Source organism: Pipistrellus hanaki (assembly GCF_964339955.1).
Source record: "Pipistrellus hanaki genome assembly, chromosome: 6".
In the NCBI taxonomy this organism is placed as follows: Eukaryota; Metazoa; Chordata; class Mammalia; order Chiroptera; family Vespertilionidae; genus Pipistrellus; species Pipistrellus hanaki.
The window spans coordinates 20189541-20209754 of record NC_140508.1 but is presented as its reverse complement, the minus strand read 5'-3'; the positions used below and the strand labels follow the sequence as shown (position 1 = coordinate 20209754).

Genomic DNA, 20214 nt, shown 5'->3' with positions numbered 1-20214 from the left:
ACCAAATCCCACAGTCATAGCTGGTCTCAGTTTAGCTACTACCTTGGGCAACCACTAAAACCTTTTAAAATCAGCAAAAAGCCAGCCATCAACACCTCCTGTGGAGGACCCAAGCCAGGGACTCAGGTGGACCAAATGTAGAACATTCTGACCCAACTTGGTTCCCACCTTACCCCAGTGTTCTCAAAGTGTGGTTTCTAGACTGGCAACAGCACCTGGGAACCTAGAAATGCAAATACGTGGGCCATACCTACTGAGTCAGAAACTTTTGGGTAAGCCCAGCCACAGGAGACCTTAAAAGCAGAAGTCAGAATGATAAAATGCACAAGAAAAATTCACAGCACCATGGCTGGGTTGGAACCTGAAGGGGCAACAACCAAGGAATGCGGTGGCCTCTAGAACAACTGCTGGCCAACAGCCAGCAAAGAAACAAGGTCCTTGGGCCCACAGGCACACACAACTGAATTCGACCAACACCTTGAATGACACTGGAAGCAATTCTCCCCTAGCACTTCCAGAGGAGGGTACCCAGGTAGGCCAACATCTTTATTTCAGCCTGTGAGACCCAGAACCAGCCTGCCCACACTTCTGACCTCTAGGATTGTGAAATAAAGGAGTGTTGTTTGAACCACTGCATCTGTGGTAATTCGCTGTGGCGGAAAGAGAAAGCTAACACAACTTGTGTTTCATCAGACTCACTGCTATGGTTTGTTACAGCAGTCGCCCTCTTATCCGAGGGGGATATGATCCAAGATCCCCAGTGGATGCCTGAAACTGAAAATAGTACCAAACTCTCATCTTTTCCCAATTAAAGGAAGCACTTTACAGCTTCTCTTTGGCATATACGAATTGCCAACATCACTACCCTTATTCTTTGGGGCCATTATTAAGTAGAAGAATGGTTACTTGAACACAGCACTGTGATACCACAGCAGTGGAACTGATAACCCCAGATGACTACTAAATGACTAATGGGCAGAAAACATACACAGTGTGGAGATGCTGGTCAAAGGGATGATTCACACTCTGGGTGGGAGGGAGAAGGACGGCACAAGATTTCATCATACTACGCGGAACAGCACTCAATTTAAACTAATGGTTTGTTGATTTCTGGAATTTTCCATTTAATATTTTCAGACCACAGCTGACCATAGATAACTGAAATCATGGAAAGCAAAACCACATATAAGGGGATACAAGTGTATATAATATAAGCACACATATTATATAGGATATGCTTTGGTAATAATTTGATAATTGTTTCAATATAATTGGCTTCCTCTTCATTATATGTACTTTATTGTATGTTTAGATATTTAACATTTTTCTGAGGGGGGTCCATGGGCTTCACCAGACTAGCAGTGGGAGGCATGGCACAGAAAAGGTGAAGCCCCTACCGCCAGCCCCAAAATTCAGAAAGAAAACGACGTCATGGTAAAAATGAGTCTTTCTGCAGCAGCTACAGGTCAGATCAGAGAGTTTTATTTCATATTCTCAGAAAGTAGGTTCATCCTTTATGCAACGTTTTATTTTTATATTCAACAAGCACTCAGATGAACAGGAGGGAGAAACCTTCTTTGCCCTGGAGCTGAATTCACCACGTTGGCCTGGGCTCTTGCCTTTCTCAGCATCAGGGGCAGTGCTTGTCAACCTCTTCCCAGAGCCACCAGGAGAAACACCATTTCCATCACAAACCACACCAGTCATACACATGTGCATTTGAACAAACATATACATTTAAGTATACCTCCATATTTAAAACAAGGTTTCACAAAACAAATCCTACTTTTTTATCGCTATGCACTCCGCTATTTTTTACCCTACCTTAGTCTGGTGTTGTCCATTCCTTCTTTTTTAATTTCAGTTGATTCTACACATATGCACACATACACACATATACACATACAATCACATATGCATATACTAGAAGCCTGATGCATGACATTCGTGCACTTGGGTGGCGGGGTCCCTCAACCTGGCCTACATCCTCTCGCAGTCCAGGAGCTCTCAGGGGATGTCTGACTGATGACTTAGGCCACTCCCCATACAGGGCAGTTGGACATCCTTAGTGCTCCCACCACTACCACTGCGCTCGCCAGCCGTCAGCCCAACTTGTGGCTGAGCAGCACTCCCCCTTTGAGAGCACACTGACCACCAGGGAACAGGTCCTACATTGAGTATCTGCCCCTTGGTGGTCAGTGCACGTTATAGTGACCAGTCATTCCCATTCAGTCAATTTGCATGTTACCCTTTTATTATATAGGATACACACACTTCTATACATACATATTATAAATGTGCATTACACACATGTACACATACACACGTGTGCATACATACACACACCTGCCGTTTATCCTTTCAGGGCCTCAGAGGAAGCCAAACACTAACCAAGTTACCAAAGCATGTACCATGGAAACAGGATGGATCTTTTCTGTTGAGTTTAATTTTCAAAATAAAAAGGAATGGACAGTTTTCCACTAAGAAATTTCGAATAGGGCAAATACTCTTTCCCAGGTTTGTAATCCAAAGGAGCAATTTGCAGTCATGAGAAAACAGGAAGCACAGATTTGAGAAAGTATAGAATAAAAAATCCCTGCATGTGTCCATTTCTTCTTATTTTTAAAAACAATTTAAGTTTAAACGAGGCAACCCCAAGCACATAGGTGTGTTGAGTTTGTGAGAATCACTGAACTGGATACATGTGCACTCCTCTGCAGGCACCTGACACTGAATAAAACATGCTGTAAACCCTGGTTCACACGGGTGGTTGAATGCCCCACAGGAAGCAGTAGACAAGAGGACGCAGGGCCTACCTGGGCCTGCAGCTCGGTTCTCTGTGCCTGCAGGAGAGACAGGACCTCCCGGCTCTCCTCCAGCTGACCCTGAAGGGTGGCTGCCTCTCGTTCCATCAGGAGCTTCTCCTGCACAAAGAAGGCCAGACTCAACACTCACACATGCTTGATGTACCAAGGAATCCGAAAAGGAAAGGGACAAGGAAGCCATGGGACCTCATTATGTTCTGCATGTTTGTCCCCTACTCTTACAAATCCATAGGCTGAAGACCTAACCCCCATGAGATGGCATCTGGAGCTGGGACCTTTGGGAGGTCATTATTTAGATGAGGTTATGAGGGTGGGGCCCCAGGATAGAATTAGTGTCCTTATAAGAAAAGACACCAGAGGAAGGTGGGGGCATGCGAGGGGGAGGGGTTTGGGATGGGAATGGGGGGATGAAAACAAATATGGGATACTTTAATCAATAAAGAATTTTTTTTTTAAAAAAAGAAAAGACACCAGAGCTCTCCCTCTCTTTGTGCTGCATCCTAAAAAGACAATGTGAGGACACCAGGAGGCCTGTGTATGTATGTAAGCCAGAAAGTGGATTTGCAAAGAATCTTAGACTTAAAGCCTCCAGGACTGTGACAAATACATGCCTGTTGTTTGAGTCATCCAGTCTGTCTCCAACATCTGAGCCATTAATGCTGTGAGGGCAAGTAAAGTGCAGAGACAGTGTCAGGAGACCTGTACGTTAGAGCCGGTTGTGCCACAAACTGGATGAGAGATTCTGGACAAGGCCCCTTCCCTTCTGTCTAAAGGAAAACTTGGAAGGCAGTTTCTCATTGGACTCTACTCTCTGTGTCTGTGCAGATGGCTGGGTCAGTATGAGCCCTGAGCCATCAACTCTGCTAAGACATCAATGCTTCACAAAGCAGAAGTCAAGGGGCACCAGGGAAGCCGGGGACATGATAAGGCAGCTACACCCCCTGTCGATGCTCTACAGAACTTTCTGGAGGAGATTTCGCAACCTCTCCACTCTCTGCAGAACAGGCACCCGTTTCCTGAGATTCATGAGAGCCTGACTGGTCAAGAGCAGTGCCCACTGGCACAGGGCATGTGGCCTCAGAGCCAGGCAAAATCAGAAACAAGAATTTTCCCAGTGCAGCCATGTTCAAGGCCACAGGCTTAAGGCGGCCCCCTGCTCTCCAAACACTACAAAGTGGCTGGAGCAACCACACAGGCAGAGAGACAGCTAGAGCAAGTCAGACATGCTTAAAGGGAGGAAGTGAGAGTGTGGCCCTGTGGCCTGACCCCACAGGGAAGGCAGGACTTGAGATATAACTGCACAAGAATCCTCTCCCAGTGTGCAGTTCTGTGTTTCTGGGTGTGTGAAGGAATGCATGCTCTCAGTGGCTCTCAGTTTGTTTGTCTCTGTCCTCTTTGTTTCCCTGTGTATCAGTCCCCACCTCTCTGCCTCAAAGGTGCAGACAAGAGGGTGGTTGGGAGCAGAAGGGGCCTCATACTCATGTGTACCAGGAAATGGAGGACATATACCACACTGCAAACACAAGACCTGTAGCCTCATAATGGAGAGACTGTCTTCCTCCAGCACCCTACCCGCTTGTCTGGCCCCACCTTCCTCATCTCACATCCCTCCCCACACCTGCCTCCAGGTGCCTCTCACACAGCTGGCCCTTGGATACTTATTAAAGAGGAAGGAAGACAGCCCTGCAGCTGTCACTGGTAGCTGGCACTAACGGCCAGGCCATGAGACTCCCTACCATAAACTTATAAACAGTGCCACCACCAATATCCAAAGATGTCACTCTGGCACCATGGGGGAACCAGACAGAAACAAGACCCTCTGAAACTGTGTCTGAGCTCAGACCAAAAGACCTCTGCACCACCACAGAAATGGCCAACCATCCACTCTCCCTGATAACACAAGTGATGCTGCTGAATTACCAGGTACAGCTTTAGCCACACTCCATTTCTCTGCCCCCTTGATAGAAATTAACAAGATACTCAGCCATAGGACCAGCCCCTCGTGACAGCACCCAATTCGGAGCAGGGCCCTGCCTACCTGGCCCTTCCCCACAGACACCCTTGCAAGTCTCCACGGTATACACCCTTCCTTCCTGCAGTGGAAAGTGAACTCAGCTTTATGTGACTACAGGTGTGAACCCAGTGGCCTCTGGTTAGAGGGCACTGATATGATGCTTACTTGACACATTAACCAGTTGACCTTTTTCTGTAACAAAGACCTCCAGATGCGCTCTCCTGCAGCCTGGGCCCTGGCTCTTACCTCTCTCGTCCCATCTGTAATGGAGGCTGCTTGAGGGGTGGTTTGGATAATTTGCTGCAGGAGGCTGGCGTAGGTCTGAATTTCCAGAAGATTCTGTCAGAAGAAAGACAACATTCTCATTAAAACCTGAGCTGCCCGAGTTTCTCCCTCCAGGACCAGGTGAGTCCGGGATGAATGCTTTCTCATAGTCCACCGTCACAAATAGCACAGGCCATGATCTTTAGATCTTCCATCTTCACAAGATCAACAGACCGATGGATAACAGGCTCGGTTTACTTCATTCCCCATCAGTTACGTGCATGCTTTGCTACTGTCTTCACAGAGCCCTGCAGACAGGGCTAAGGGGGGAAGCAGAGGAGGGCCAAGCTCCAGAGAGTGCAAAGGGCCCTTTCTGACCCCAGAGCCGGACTCTGCTTCAAAGGACAGAATTTGGTCGTGGGTCCCAGACAAAATCATTTGCTAGCTGCGTGAGGCCTCGGGCAAGCTATTAATAGCTCCTAAAACTCAGGCTCTCCTGTAAAAGTGGGATCACAATCTGAAGAGCACTGTGCCCAGCTCCGCATGGGGACTGATGACACATCTCACAGCTGTGCCCACTCCAGGCAATAGTTACCTTGTCCAGGAAGTGGCTCAACTTCTCCCAATCCACTCCCACCCAACCCAGGCCAGTGACTAGATGACACAGGAGTAGAAAAGTCCTACCCTCTTACCTCAGGTGGGAACAGCCTAGTGGGGGGAGACTCATGACTCAGAGCACCCAAACCAGCAGTGGGATCAGACTGAGGCTCCAGCTGAACCAGGGCTGGAACATCCCTTCAGTGCACAGCAACAAGCCTGCCTTTGTGCTGAAGCAGTCCCCACACCTATGCTGTCCAGCTCCTCTTCCTTCCTCCTCTTCTCCTAGGTCACATGTGTCAAACACAAGGCCCGCGGGCCAAATCCAGCCTGCCAGGCCTTGCAATGTGGCCCGCACCGCGCTGTCATCACTGCACTCCACTGTCAGTTTATGACATTGTCAGTTTATGACTGTTCAGTAAACCATTCGGCCCGTGATTTAGGCTGGATTTTAGATTTTGGCCCCTTCTCTGATTGAGTTCGACACCCCTATCCTAGGTGCTCTCCATCCAAACAGCAATCACACAAAAATCACCACCTTAGGCTCTGCTAATAGGGAACCTGACCTAAGACACTATCTTAAGAGGCTGTTGTTGGAATCAATGAGATTATGCACAAAAGTGTCATAGTGTGAGTGCTCATCATTATCATCATCATTATTATTATTATTATTATTATTATTATTATTATTATTACTAGAGGCCCGGTGCACAAAATTCATGCACTCATGGGGGTCCCTAAGCCCGGCCTGCGCCCTCTCACAGTCTGGGAGTCCTCAGGGGATGTCCGATTGGTGGTTTAGACCTGCTTCAGTCCCCCACCCCCCAAGTTAGGAGAGGCTCCCATGCCTGGCTTCTGGCTGAGCTGAGCTCCCCTTGTGGGAGCTCACTGACCACCAGGGGGCAGCTCCTGCACTAAGCATCTGCTCCTTGGTAGTCATTGCACATCACAGCAACTGGTTGTTCCACTGTTGGGCCAAAACCGGCTCTCTGACATCCCCCAAGGGGTCCCAGATTGCAAGAGGGTGCAGGCCAGGCAGAAGGACACCACCAGTGCACAATCGGGGCCAGGGAGGGGAGAGATGCAGGAGGTTGGCCAGCTGGGGAGGGATCGTGGAGGGCTCCAGGGCTCCAGGGCATGTCCAGTCCATCTCGCTTACTACTGATCAGCTGGACCCCAGCAGCAAGCTAACCTACTGGTTGGAGCATATGCCCCACTGGTGGTCAGTGCACATCATAGCGAGAGGCTGAGTGGCCTTAGCATATCATTAGCATGTTACACTTTGATTGGTTGCACAGCCAACCCAACGACTGGACACTTAGCATACTAGGCTTTTATTATATAAGATTACTGTAAATTGCCCTGAAGAATGTTTTAAGCTGCTTAGAAACTGCCCCCAGGTACTGCTCCCAGGATTCCAGAAAAGTACAGCAGAGTCCGGAGAGGAGGAGGATCCAGGCTGGTCCTGATGAAAAGTTGGAGGAAGCCAACAGGAGGGAACATCCCTTCAGTGCACAGCAACAAGCCTGCCTTTGTGCTGAAGCAGGTACACACTGAGGCAGGAAGGGGATCTAATGCTTGCTGAGCACTGGCCAAGGTCCAGGTTATACCAGGTGCTTCACCTGCATTATCATGGAGCCTCAGTTTGGGTTTCCCCAGAAGACGACTATTACACATTGAATGCTGTGTCCCTCCCAATTCACCAGTGGAAGTCCTAACCCCCAGTAATACGGTATTTGGAGGCTGGGCCTTTGAGAAATAATTAGATTTAGATGTGGTCATAGGGTGGGGCCCTGGGGTGAGATTAGTGCCCTCATAAGAAGAGGCATGAGAGCTGGCTCTCTCTCTCTCTTCAAGCACATGCTCCTGGGAGGGGCCAGGTGAGCACATAGGGAGAAGATAGGAAGATGGCCCTCACCAGAATCTTACCAGGCTGGCCCCCTGATCTTGGAGTCCCAGCCTCCAGAACTGTGAGAAATAAATTTCTGTTGCTTATAAGACACTTGATCTGTGGTATTTTTTTTTATAGCAACTCAAGCTGACTACAACAGATCCTAAGAAAATGGTCTGAGTGCAGCCCCACTAGCATGGCTCAGTGGTTGAACATTGACCTATGAACCAGAAGGTTACAGTTTGATTCCCGGTCAGGGCACATGCCCAGGTTTCAGGCTCGATCCCCCAGTGTGGGGTGTGCAGGAGGCAGCTGATCAATGATTCTCTCTCATCATTGATGTTTCTATCTCTCTCACTCCCTTTCTCTCTGAAATCGATAAAAATATATTTTTTAAAAAATAGAAAATGTTCTGAGTACAAATAGTTTACTTAAACAAAGATGCCAGTTAACGTAGGTAGTAAATACAGTGAGGAAGTGAGATAGGAGGGGTAAGGCAGCCGAAAAGGAATGTTTTACCAGGTAAGTTACCACTGGGAGCACTGGGAGCTGAGGCCCAGTGGGGATCTCTGGAGGCCGATGCAGAACAGCAGGTAAGAGACAGCTGGGAACATATCCAGCAACTCACATCTATCACTGGCTAAGGCTGCTCCAGGGCATTCATTTCCCAACACTTCCCAGGAGGCACAGCAGCTCTTACTACCTATAGAAAGTACGGAGGCAGGGCTTCTGATAATGGCAGTTAAAAGGAGGCCAGAGCTCACTGCAAAGGTCAACCCACAGGGTCATGGCCACAGGTCAGCTACACAGAGTTAACCACACAGCCTTGTAGGAAGGAGAGTCCATCACTGTCATGATTTTTTTGTTTGTTTGTTGTTGTTATTGTTTATCCTCTCCAGAGGATATTTCTCCATTAACTTTTAGAGTGAAAGGGAGAGAGAAACATCAATATCAGAGAGACACATCAATTGGTTGCCTCCTGCACTCACCTGGACCAGGTCCAGGAATCAAGCCTGTAACAGAGGTAGGGGTCCTTGACCGGAATCAAACCCATCATTATTCAGTCCCCAGGCCGATGCTCTATCCACTGAGCCAAATCCACTAGGGCTGTCATTTGCATTTTTAAGATTAAAAAAAGCTCAGAGAGGTTAGGCTACTTGTCCATGATCACACAGCTCCAGGATTTGATTTTTCCAGTTGGTCAAGCCTCCCATCCCCCAAAGTCAGGCCTTAAGAAGCTGGTGGGTTAGGGGTCAGAGAAGAGCATTACATGAGAGAAGGCCCCTGAATGCCTCAATTAATTGGCTCAGAGGAAGAGTTAAAACATATATATTGCATTTTCTGAGCTGAAACAATTTATAGGCTGTGGTTTATTTGAGACATATCTATGTGAAATCTCTCTGTGAATTGTAATGTACTAGTTCCCAACACTCCACCCAAAACACACACACACACACACACACACACACACACACTTTTGCCTCCTCCTCTATACATATCTGGCTCACTAAGAACTGTCTAACAACCAACCCATCTCCCACTTGATTCTGGAGCAATGCACACAGAAGTAACCCAGTCTAGCAGTCTCACTTTTCAGCCACGAGTGCCCTGGACTGCCTGGGAGAAGAGCATCAGAAGGGTTGTGGTTACCTTTTTGTACCTGTCCTTTGCTGCACTGATATCGTCCTGCAGAAACTGGGCCTCAATCTGAAGATGCAGATTGCGCAGTAAGGCTTCATCAGCTTCCTGCAATGAGAAAGCATCACACATCACCATCACACAGAGACGGGTGTGGAATTGGCCAGGTGCATGTACCCACAGATCCCTTGGAGTTTTACAACAACTCAGATTGTTGTCTGGTGGGTCTGGGAGGGATCTACCATTCAGCATTTCTGGCAAGGCATTGAGTTAGCCCATTGGACCTGGTCCGGAATAGCAGTTCTCAATGGGAGTGATTATTGCCCCCAAGGGGACATGTGGCAAAGTCTGAAGACGTTTTATTGTCATCACTTGGTGGTGGGGTGTTACTCCTGGCATCTAGTGGGTAGAGGCCAGGGATGCTGCTAAATATCCTTCAATACATAGGACAGCCCCACACAACAATTATCTAGTCCAAAATGTCATTAGTGCCACAGCTGAAAAACCTTGATCCAGACAGATCAGGGACAATGTTAGGGTATTTTTACCAACCAACAACCTTAAAATTTAAGTTAAACCTATATTTGTTCCACATCTCATTATCAGTGGGTTAAGTTACACCTATATTTGTCCTATATCTCATTATCGGTGGGTTAAGTTTGTCCAGTGCCATGACAACTGGAATTGACTTAAACACTCCAATTGTCTAGTGCAGTGTTTCCCAAAGTGTGGTACGCGTACCCTTAGGGGTACGGGAAGAGTTTGGTGGGGGTACGCATTGCACCGGAGTTTGGTGAAGGTATGCACTGCACCATCCTTAGCTGCGCCTAATTCTATGTTCTCATGAGTATGAGGGGTACTCAGCGTTACGAAAATTATAGAAGGGATACACATATGTCAAAAGTTTGGGAAACACTGGTCTAGTGCAATATTACAGGTGAACATTACCTGGACTCAAGATACCTCTGCCATACACCCCTGCCAATACCTGGGGCCTCGCTAAGTGAATTTTTACTGACTTATTAATGACTTGTTAAAAAGCATGATGGATGTCAGCAATGGGTTCTCATTAACAAAGGAAGATGTATGGTTTGGCTGAAATATTTAAGACACTCTCCATTCTTGCATGAACAGGGTTAAGAGCGTAAGGTATGTGGACTAGTTAAGATATTTTGAGATGCTCCCACCATTGCACTAATGGGCTTAGGTTCTGGGAAGGCCTGTGGCTTGCTCTCTTAGGAAAGACACATGGTTCCTTAATTGTTCCTGTAAAAGACCATTGGATAAGGCGGATATGAGAATGTCTGGTGCTGACAATAAGGATACCAGGATTCTGACTCTGTTGGATTACCTGCCTTGAATGAATTTTTCATGCAAAGTATTGCCTTAGCTCCTAAAACATCAGAGAGCCGGGACTTCATGGAGCCTAGAAAACAGGCTGCATGAACTTTTGGGGGTCTGCAGCAAAATAAATGTTATTTAAGAAATATATGTCAACAATAAAAAAATAAACTTAAAAAATAAAGAAAAAAAGAAACTGGCCAGCGTTGCTCAGTGGTGAGCATCAATCTATGAACCAGGAGGTCATGGTTTGATTCCTGGTCAGGGCACATGCTGGGTTGCAGGCTTAGACCCCAGTAGGAGGCATGCAGGAGGCAGCTGATCAATGATTATTTCTCATCATTGATGTTTCTACCTCTCTCTTCTTATGCCTTTCTCTCTGAAATCAATAAAAATATTTTTTTAAAGAAAAGAAATATATGCCTTGTGTGAATCTGGTCTGAAATGTCAGCAAGGTTGTAGGGGAGTGGCTAACCCTCAACCAACTCTAAACTTCTGAAGTTATTTTATCTACAAAAAAACAAAACAAAACAAAAAACCTCTTAGTTTATCTTAAATAACTGAAGAGCTCTACAAGATCAAATCAGTTAATTTGCAATCATTAGCAATATGTCTTAAAGCATTCTTTTTTGCATAGACTTATATAAGTAAAAATTAAGTTATTCCAATACAGCAAGCCTCAGGCATAATTTTGAAGTGTTTCTAGTAGCCCCATTAAATAAAATAAAAATAAATGGGTAAAAGTAATTTTAACATTTTCTTCCATGAAATATACCCAGATATTGTCATTTCATCGTGTAACCAATATTTTTTAGGTTATTAATGATAATTTACATGTTTCCCCTTAGGCTAGGTCTTTGAAACCTGTTGTATATTTTATACTTATAACACATTGCAATTTGAGTTATCTGCATTTCAGTTGCTCCCAGCCATGCCTAGCCAGGAGTCCAAGGCTGGACAGCTCACCAGCATTAATCTTAGGCACAGTGGAGCATCTCATTCTTCCTCAGTTAGTCCTCCAGGTTTGTTCCAAGGTGAATCCCCTCGTCTCTCTATACACTAATTTCCACATACCCAATTCTCTCCTCTGAAGATTCTGAAATCCCTTCCTTTGTATCAGGAACACCAACACTGGGTGACAGGACAGAAGGAAAGAAGGACCACAGACCGGAGCCCTTCTGTGGCAGATAGAGGCAGGAGTAGGGTCTTTGGGTCCATGGCTCATTCTCTACCTCCCAAGGACAGTCAGGGAATCTGTCTCCCAGGAGACAGACACAAAGCCAGGGTCTCTGGGTAAAGATGGCCCCTTCACACTAGATATTGGTGCTCCATCCATCTCCCCTGGTGTTAAGGAGGATCTCTGAAAGGTCAGAGGCCTCTGAGGGGATCTTTCCAAAGGTGGCAGCCCCTGCCTTGATCTTCCAAATAAGTCTGACGCCTGGGAGTTTTACTAGAATCTTTATGTTTAGACTTCAAAGCGTCCTTGTTTGAAAGACACTACAGATACAGGTACTTTCTCAAGGATGCTTACCCTGCTGATTGTATCTAGAGGTTAATTTGAGTTCAAGCTGTGGTTACAATAAAAGCCTAAGGAGGCAGGCAAACAAAGCTGTTTGCTCCTAAAGCAAAACAGTTCCTTAGCCTCTCTTTCACAGAAACGTGAGTCCGAGTAATTTATTCATCCATCACTCAGGGTCTGCCGGTCAGCCCTGGCACCCTGGGCCTTCATATATTTTAATTTGTTTTCTTTTCTCTTTTAAATTACAAACAAGTAATTTGTAGTGGTGTCAAAATTATATTAAACCCCTCAGTTTTAAAATGTATCTTTCTTTACACACAGTGTTTTCCACTCCAAGTCTCAGTTTAATCATGTGTAAAATAACGTTCTCCCCCTTTGAAGGCAATCACCTGATAAACTGCCCCAGAAAACCTCCAAAGGCGAGGAGGTGCCACTGGAATATGCAATTGCTGGTATGTTGAGAATTCGTTTGGAAATGTTTTCTTTTGTTTGTACCAGAACTCAGAAATGTGCAGATGCTTGTGCTTTTATTGTGCTTTGGAAACTGTCAGCTGCACTTTCCAAAGCTCCCCCAGCAGAAACGTCCAGATGTTTCCGAACAGAGACTCTGGTTCCATAGTCTAGTTTTAGGAAGCATTCCCACCCTGATATGGTGTGTGTTTTAGATCTAGGTCAGTGGTTCTCCCAAGTGTGCTCCCTGGACCATGCCACCTGAGAAATGATTAGAAATGTTAAATATCTGGCAGATCCCAGGCCTACTGAATGAGAAGGCCTCGGTTCTGGGCCCGGGAATCTGCATTTTAACATGAACTTCAGGTGCTGCCCAGGCCCACAGACGTTTCAGAGCCACTCACTGATCTGGACCACATCTAAGAAAGGCACTGGAGGAATAACTAGAATCCAATGAATCCTTGAAAAATCAGCCTTGCTAACCCACTCATAGAGAAAGTCATTAAAAATCCTGCTGAGCAGCCTAACACACACACACACACACACACACACACACACACACACCTAAAGAATGAGCATTCAAGTTCATTAAGATTTCTAGCTAGCTGAAACCGGTTTGGCTCAATGGATAGAACGTCGGCCTGAGGACTGAAAGGTCCCAGGTTCGATTCTGGTCAAGGGCATGTACCTTGGTTGCGGGCACATCTCCAGTAGGGGGTGTGCAAGAGGCAGCTGATCGATGATTCTCTCTCATCAATGTTTCTAACTCTCTATCCCTCTTTCTTCCTCTCTGTAAAAATCAATAAAATATATTTTTTAAAAAGGATTTCTAGCTAATTAGGTTTACTTTGAAAGAAAAAGAAAAAACTACTTTGATCCTGGATGTCAAAGAAAATTCCAAAAATTTTTCAATCACTTTCCTTCCTAGTGCTTAGACTGGCCTGGAGAGAGGTGCTGGGCCTGTTGACAACTCTCCATCCTCTCTCTTCCCACTGCCTCATTTCCTGACTCTGCTCTCTCCCTCCACATTCCTCCTCACTCCTCTTCTCCACAGCCTCCTCCGAAACTCCCATTTTCCATAGCCACACCTAGGGATGACTCCTTTACCAAGACAAAAGGAAATGGGCATTAAGACCAAGTTGATAGCCAAAACCTTATTGATCTAATATGTGTACATATTCAAAGATTTGTCGACCAAAATCATTGATATGACCAGCAAACAGGATGTGAATTACACTCTTCCATTTTATCTCCTTCTCCTCACTTGACTCTCTTAATGAACAGAGAACCTGAAGGTCCAGCCTTCATCTGCCAGGTTCTCTCTCAAGATCGTGTATCCTGTGGTATGGGAGTGTGTTTTGGTGTGTGCGTTCACACAAAGATTTAGTTGAAATTACGAAGTCAAGAAGTAGAGTGACAGCAAAATAAATAGGTGAATCTTGAAATACCACAAAGAGGAGTGTGGGTTAACACTCATCGCAGCCATTTAGTTCAATCCTGTCATTAATCTACTCAAACCCAGGATGTGCTCAGCTCACCTTGTTAAGCCGCTGAAGCGTTTCTTTTAGCAGCACTTGACATTCACATTCATTCTCATACCTGCAAAATGCACATATAAGTGAAAGTTGAGCAGCTTCTACGATTCCACAAGAGTCCATCACACAATCAGCATTAAATTTAATCCGATATGAGTATTATGCCCTCTCTTTTAGAAAAGGTCCCTAATTTTATTTATTTATTTTTTATAATATATTTTATTAATTTTTTACAAAGAGGAAGAGAGAGGGATAGAGAGTTAGAAACTTCGATGAGAGAGGATCATCAATCAGCTGCCTCTCACACACCTCCCACTGGGGATGTGCCCGCAACCAAAGTATTGATACATGCCCTTGACCGGAATCGAACCCGGGGCCTTTCAGTCCACAGGCTGACGCTCTATCCACTGAGCCAAACCGGTTTTGGCAAGAGGTCCATAATTTTAAAGCAGAAGCTGGTGCTGCCTTTCGAAGCCCACTGCTTTCCAACCTCTTTCACATCCTGTCACACAGGAAGTGCTGACATGGGCATCACACATGGGCTAACTGGGAGCAGTACTAGTAAATGGCACAGGAGTCTTCCGGTCTGGAGGACCAATCCCAATCCTCTAGCACACATGTGTCAAACACAAGGCCCGCGGGCCAAATCCAGCCCGCCAGGCCTTGCAATGTGGCCCACACCACGCTGTCATCACTGCACTCCGCTGTCAGTTTATGACATTGTCAGTTTATGACTGTTCAGTAAACCATTCGGCCCGCGATTTAGGCTGGATTTTAGATTTTGGCCCCTTCTCTGATTGAGTTCGACACCCCTACTCTAGCACGTCCCTCCCAGCAAGGATGAGGGAATCATATCTCAGCACAGCTGGAATCCAAGTGCAACAGCGGCACAGAGCCTGGGAGTCTGCCCTGCTGACACCATTGACCCGACCTTGTGTAGATTTCCTACACTCCTATATTTACCAACATGTGTCAGTGACTCTTGATTATGCCATAACCCTCACCAAACTCTGAAAGATGTATCCTTACCATGAAAGGGCTCAGAATAGGCCTCCCGAAAATGTGCCACTCTGGCATGTGAATTGTTTTGAGCTAAAGGCAATCAAGATCCTGTGCGCACAGAAGAAACTTTCACCTCATCCTTAAAGAATGTAAATGAGGGGCCTAGCCCAAAATAAGAATTGTCACCAGAAATAATGTTTTATGATCTGCCTATAAGGCAGGGCAATCTTTGTGGCATCATCTCTGACACCAAAGACCTGCTCTGAGCCAGTGAGCAGGGCAGGCCGGATGGGCCAGAGGGTGCCCCTGGCAGGAAGGTGAGTGGGTGCTCAATCTCCATCTCTCTTCCCCTCAGCTGGGACAGTGAGGTGTGTCCTCCGCCCCACAGGTTAGTCCCAGTTGGAACTTGCTGAATAATGCACTCAGCATTAGCAGCCTTCCTTTCCTGCCTTCCCTCACTCCCCAACCTGTGCTTCCTGAGGTCACCTCCAAAATAAGTTGCTTGTCCTCAAGCCCCTGACTCAAGTTCTGCTCCTAGAAGACTCCAAACTAAGAGAGGCATGAAATCAAATTAAAACACAGTGGCACAAGTTTTACATTTCACGCCAAGATGTCACATTTAGCAGTTTCTTTTGTGTGTGGCTGTAATGGAGCCAGAAATTGTTTTTTAATGGTTAATTAACTTTGAGAGTAAAACTGTTAACAAAATCTAATTTTCCTCATTGCTTTTTCCTGCTAAAAACATCTTAAGAATTTCTATAGCTTAAAAACAGGTTGGACCCTAACTGGTTTGGTTCAGTGGATAGAGCATCAGCCTGCAAACTCAAGGACCCCAGGTTCGATTCTGGCCAAGGGCATGTACCTTAGTTGTGGGCAAATCCCCAGTAGGGGGTGTGCAGGAGGCAGCTGATTGATGTTTCTCTCTCATCGATGTTTCTAATTCACTATCCCTCTCCCTTCTCTCTGTAAAAAATTATAAAATATATTTTTTTAAAAGAGGTGTGTTAAAAAAAAAAACCACAGGTTGAATAAACAACATATTAATGTGATTTTCATGCTATAAAAAAGTCTAGATATTATATTAAAAGCAAATATCTACATTATGAAAGCTCATGATAAGAATTCAAGATACATTTATATATATTCATATAAGGGAATATATAAGTGAATTCATAAAATGAAGATACGCTAGCTTTAAATATCTGATTGTTTTGTACAACTATTTTGGTTTTCAACAATTTGGATAATTGACTATATTCACCATTGCATTTTGATGATTTTATTTGTTTTTACTTCATTTTATTGTATTTAGTCTTTGTTTGACATGTGAATGACCTGATTTTGAAATTATTCAACTATCCAAGTAGAAAATATGCCTGATGAGGCTGCATATTCCTCTGCATGTCTGCATTATTTTTATCTGCTTTTGCTAACCATCAAGTCCCTGCTGGAATGTGAAACCAAACTTGGTGTGTGTATATGCATGCATATGGATGGTTATGATTTTTATAATAATTTTCAAGTCCCACTACCCCAGCCAGAATATCAAAACTTTTCCAACAGGGCAATGAGAGGGAATAAATTAGGGGGGGGGTATTAAATAAATCACAGAATCTGAAGGACCTGCTCCATGATGAAGACATAATCAGAACCAAGTGAAATCAGAAAAACTCGCTATGACCACTTGTTCATTGAGGGCTCAAGGGAGTCACAGTAGATTATGGTCTGATGTGGAGACCATTTGGGGATCATGGGGATCCTGCTGGCCCATGGAGCAGGGTGTCTGAAACAGCGTACACTTCTCTTTGCTCTAGAAAACATGATCTTCATTTGAATGAGGTCTAGTTCTTATTACTGGACCTCACTTCATAAGAGTCCAAGAGTAACTTCTCTCCAAGACAGTGTTCTAAAAAGCATATGGACTTCAGGGCAAGAAAACCTGAGTTCAAGTCCTTCCACTCAAGGACCTTCTCCAAGCCTCTGAATAAAAAAAAATAAAAAAAAAACAGAAGGACTGGTCAGGGCACATGTCCATCTTAAGAACTCGACCCCCCGCCCTCCCAAGTAGGTGACATGCAGGAGGCAACCAATTGATGATTCTCTCTCATCATTGATGCTTCTCTCTCTCCCTCCCTTCTTCCCTTCCTCCCTCCCTCCCTCCCATCTCCCTCTCTTTCCCTCTCTCCTTCTCTCCCTCTCTCCACCTTTCTCTCTGAAACCAATAAAATATATATATATATATATATATATATATATATATATATATATATATAAAACAGAAAGACTGATTGGAATGAAATCAATTATTTGATGTGATAAATATGCTCAGTACACAGCAGGGAATAACCTACCCAAGACTCAGACTGAGAATGTGAAACTTGAAAGGTGACCATGGTGGATGATGCCCACAGGTAGGCTAAATAGCCATCTCAGATAGTGACTTCAGAAAATTAAATTTATTTAAGAAAAGGGGATGGGGGGTCATATATCCAAAAGGAAGGGCTGCACAGCTCTGAGCCAAAAGGTCGATGATGGCCGCACTCTGGAGTTTTATCCCTATATGCAGTCACTGCTGGAAAACTTTTGCTGTCAGTGGGGCTGGGGGCTGAGCTGGTGAGTCATAATGGGATGGGATGCAGGTGTGTGATCTGGTGCCTTCAGGACCGTTTTTATTCCTTGTATGGTCTGACTCCTGGTGTCCAGTGAGCTTTTCTTGTTGTTTTTTGTTGTTGTTGTTGTTGTTGTTGTTGTTGTTTGGTTGGTTGGTTGGTTGTTGTTTTTTTGTGTGTGTGTGTGTGTTTTCTCCTCTGGTGGGAAGTGAGCAAATGCCCTATAGGCCTAATATTTCCCTCCTCTTTCCATTTGTTAATAATTATTTTTAATTGGGGTGAAGGTCTCTATCTTCTGTCAATCATCCTAAGGAGCAAGACCTCATGGTGCTCAAATAATGCATAAGGGATATGTGAATAGTCACCCCACAAATCAGAAACCAACCAGCCAGCAGCTTAGTGTGTCCATTACTATTGAGGGAGGGTGAACTTACCAAACAGTTTATACTGTAGTTAGATACTGAAAGACAATAACCAGAACACCTAGTAAAAGTCAGACATTCGTCCCAGTGTCATTAGTTGTTTGTATGTGCTTGTGGCCTCTTTTTCCTTATGCAAGCAGAAAATTTCTACTCTTCACCCCTCTTTTTTAAATAAATGGTAATAACACACGATTCTTGTTCTTTTTACCATTGCATAGTATCCCGTTGTATGAGTGAAGCACAACTGTGTAACCTGTCTGCCATTATTAATCAGCATTTAGGTTGGTTCCAGGCTTTTGCCACTGCAGTTCCCAGGGCAGTGAATACCCTTACAGCCATGCCTCTTGACACCTGCTGGAATATCATAGTATTCTTTTTCTTTTTAATCGCTAATTTTAACACATTGTTCAGTCTGTCGAAAGGTGGAACCATGCCACGGGCCAGGGCTTCTGAAACTTCAGTGTTTAATTTCTTAAACTATGAATCACTGGGGAGTCTTGTTAAAATTGCAGTTTCTGATTCAGGCGCTCTGGGGTGTGTCCAAGAGTCTCCCTTTAAAACAAGCTCCAATACTGCTGGTCCCTCGACCACACCGACTAGCAAGACCCTGGAAGGCACACATTGAAACGATTTCCAGGTGTTGGCTGTGATGCGGTGAAAACCATTAGACTTATCCATCACTTCAATAGTATGTCCATCACTTCAATCCAGTCCCAGGGCAGCAATTCACTAGCTGAGTGACATTGCTCCAAATCCCTACATTTTCTGAGCCTCAGTCTCCTCATCTGTTAAACAGGTGCAGGCAAATACAATCTATAACTGGCTGTGAGGATTGAGTAACATTAATGCTTCTCAAAAAATACTGTGGTCAGCAAAAGAAAGCCAGACACAAGAGTACATCTGTCATATTCCTTTTTGTAAAATTCTAGAACAGGCTAAATTAATCTATGGTGTTAGAAATAAAAACTCCTGGGGTTTTTTTTGTTGGGGGGGTGGTGGGGATGGGGACGGCGAATAAGTGAAGATTGACTTGAAAAGGGTAGAAATGGAATTTCTAAGGTAGAGGAAATATTTTGCTTGTTTTGATAGCAACATGGTTATGTACATATATACATTTGTCAAGACTCACTGAACTGTGTCCTTAAAACCTGTGCATGTTGTTATATGGAAATTATACCTAAATTGTAAAATGCATTTAAAGTAAATGATACCATTTTCTGTAAACTGTGAAGTACCATCAAAATATAAGCTAGTCTTATCTTAGGGAAATGGACCATGTGCACCCTCCCACCACACACACACACACACACACACACACACACACACACACTGTGGTCATGAGGACCGGGACACCAGAGATGGCCCCCCAACCTGGATGGCAGCCTGCTCTCAGATCCCTGCCGCAGGTGCCGCCGCCCTCCCCTCCCCCCCCATCTGCCTCAGTTTCCCCCCAGGACCAAAGCTTACTTGCTACGATACTCGTCCAGCGCACGCTGCGCCTCTGCGCCCTGGCGCTCCAGCCGGGCGCGCTCCGCCGCCAGGTCCCGGGCGCGCTGGCGATTGCCTTCCACCTGGCGGAGGAGGGCGTCCTCTGGCCCCGCCAGCTCGCCCAGGCGCTGGAAGGCGTCCAGCTGCCGCCGGAGGACGCCGTGGCGCTGCTCGAGCGCGCGAGCCCGCTGGACCTGGGCGGCCACGCGCTCGCCGAGGCCCTGCAGCGCCGCCAGGCTGGGTGCGGCGGCCGGGTCCGAGGCCAGGCGCCCGGGCGCCTCCTCCTCCTCCTCCGCCTGCTCGTAGTGCTCCCGGCGGGTCTGGAAGACGTAGCTGCGCCGGTACATGGCTCCTCCGCAGGCGAGCTCCTGCAAAGCCGGCTCCAGGGGGCCCCTCGCGGAGCCAGAAGCTAAATAAACTGCGGAGGTCGTTGGCACGGGGCTGGGACGTTCCAGAGCCGATCAGCTGTCATGATCAGCGCGGTGCCCGGCCTCTGGGAGAATAAAAGAGCGGCAGGCATGCTTTTGTGAGCTGGATTAGCGGACCCTACAGCTCCCGGGCTTGCGAGGTTAATTGGGCAATGAGGTTTTTGTTCCGTGATTGTTCAAGGCCGTTGCTG

The 20214-nt window shown here is 45.8% G+C and overlaps 1 protein-coding gene across 1 annotated transcript in view; it reads right to left on the bottom strand.

Annotated features, from left to right (window-relative positions):
• The window catches only part of BFSP1 (beaded filament structural protein 1), a 28765-nt gene extending 8753 nt beyond the window's left edge, over positions 1 to 20012 (bottom strand). The window contains exons 1-5 of the mRNA XM_084887636.1: positions 19575 to 20012; positions 14078 to 14138; positions 9242 to 9337; positions 5086 to 5178; positions 2817 to 2924 (exon numbers count right to left, since the gene is read on the bottom strand). Of these exons, the coding sequence (XP_084743762.1) occupies positions 2817 to 2924; positions 5086 to 5178; positions 9242 to 9337; positions 14078 to 14138; positions 19575 to 19942 (726 nt within the window). The 5' untranslated portion in view covers positions 19943 to 20012. The remainder of the gene's footprint in view (positions 1 to 2816; positions 2925 to 5085; positions 5179 to 9241; positions 9338 to 14077; positions 14139 to 19574) is intronic.
• Between the last annotated feature and the right edge of the window lie 202 nt (positions 20013 to 20214).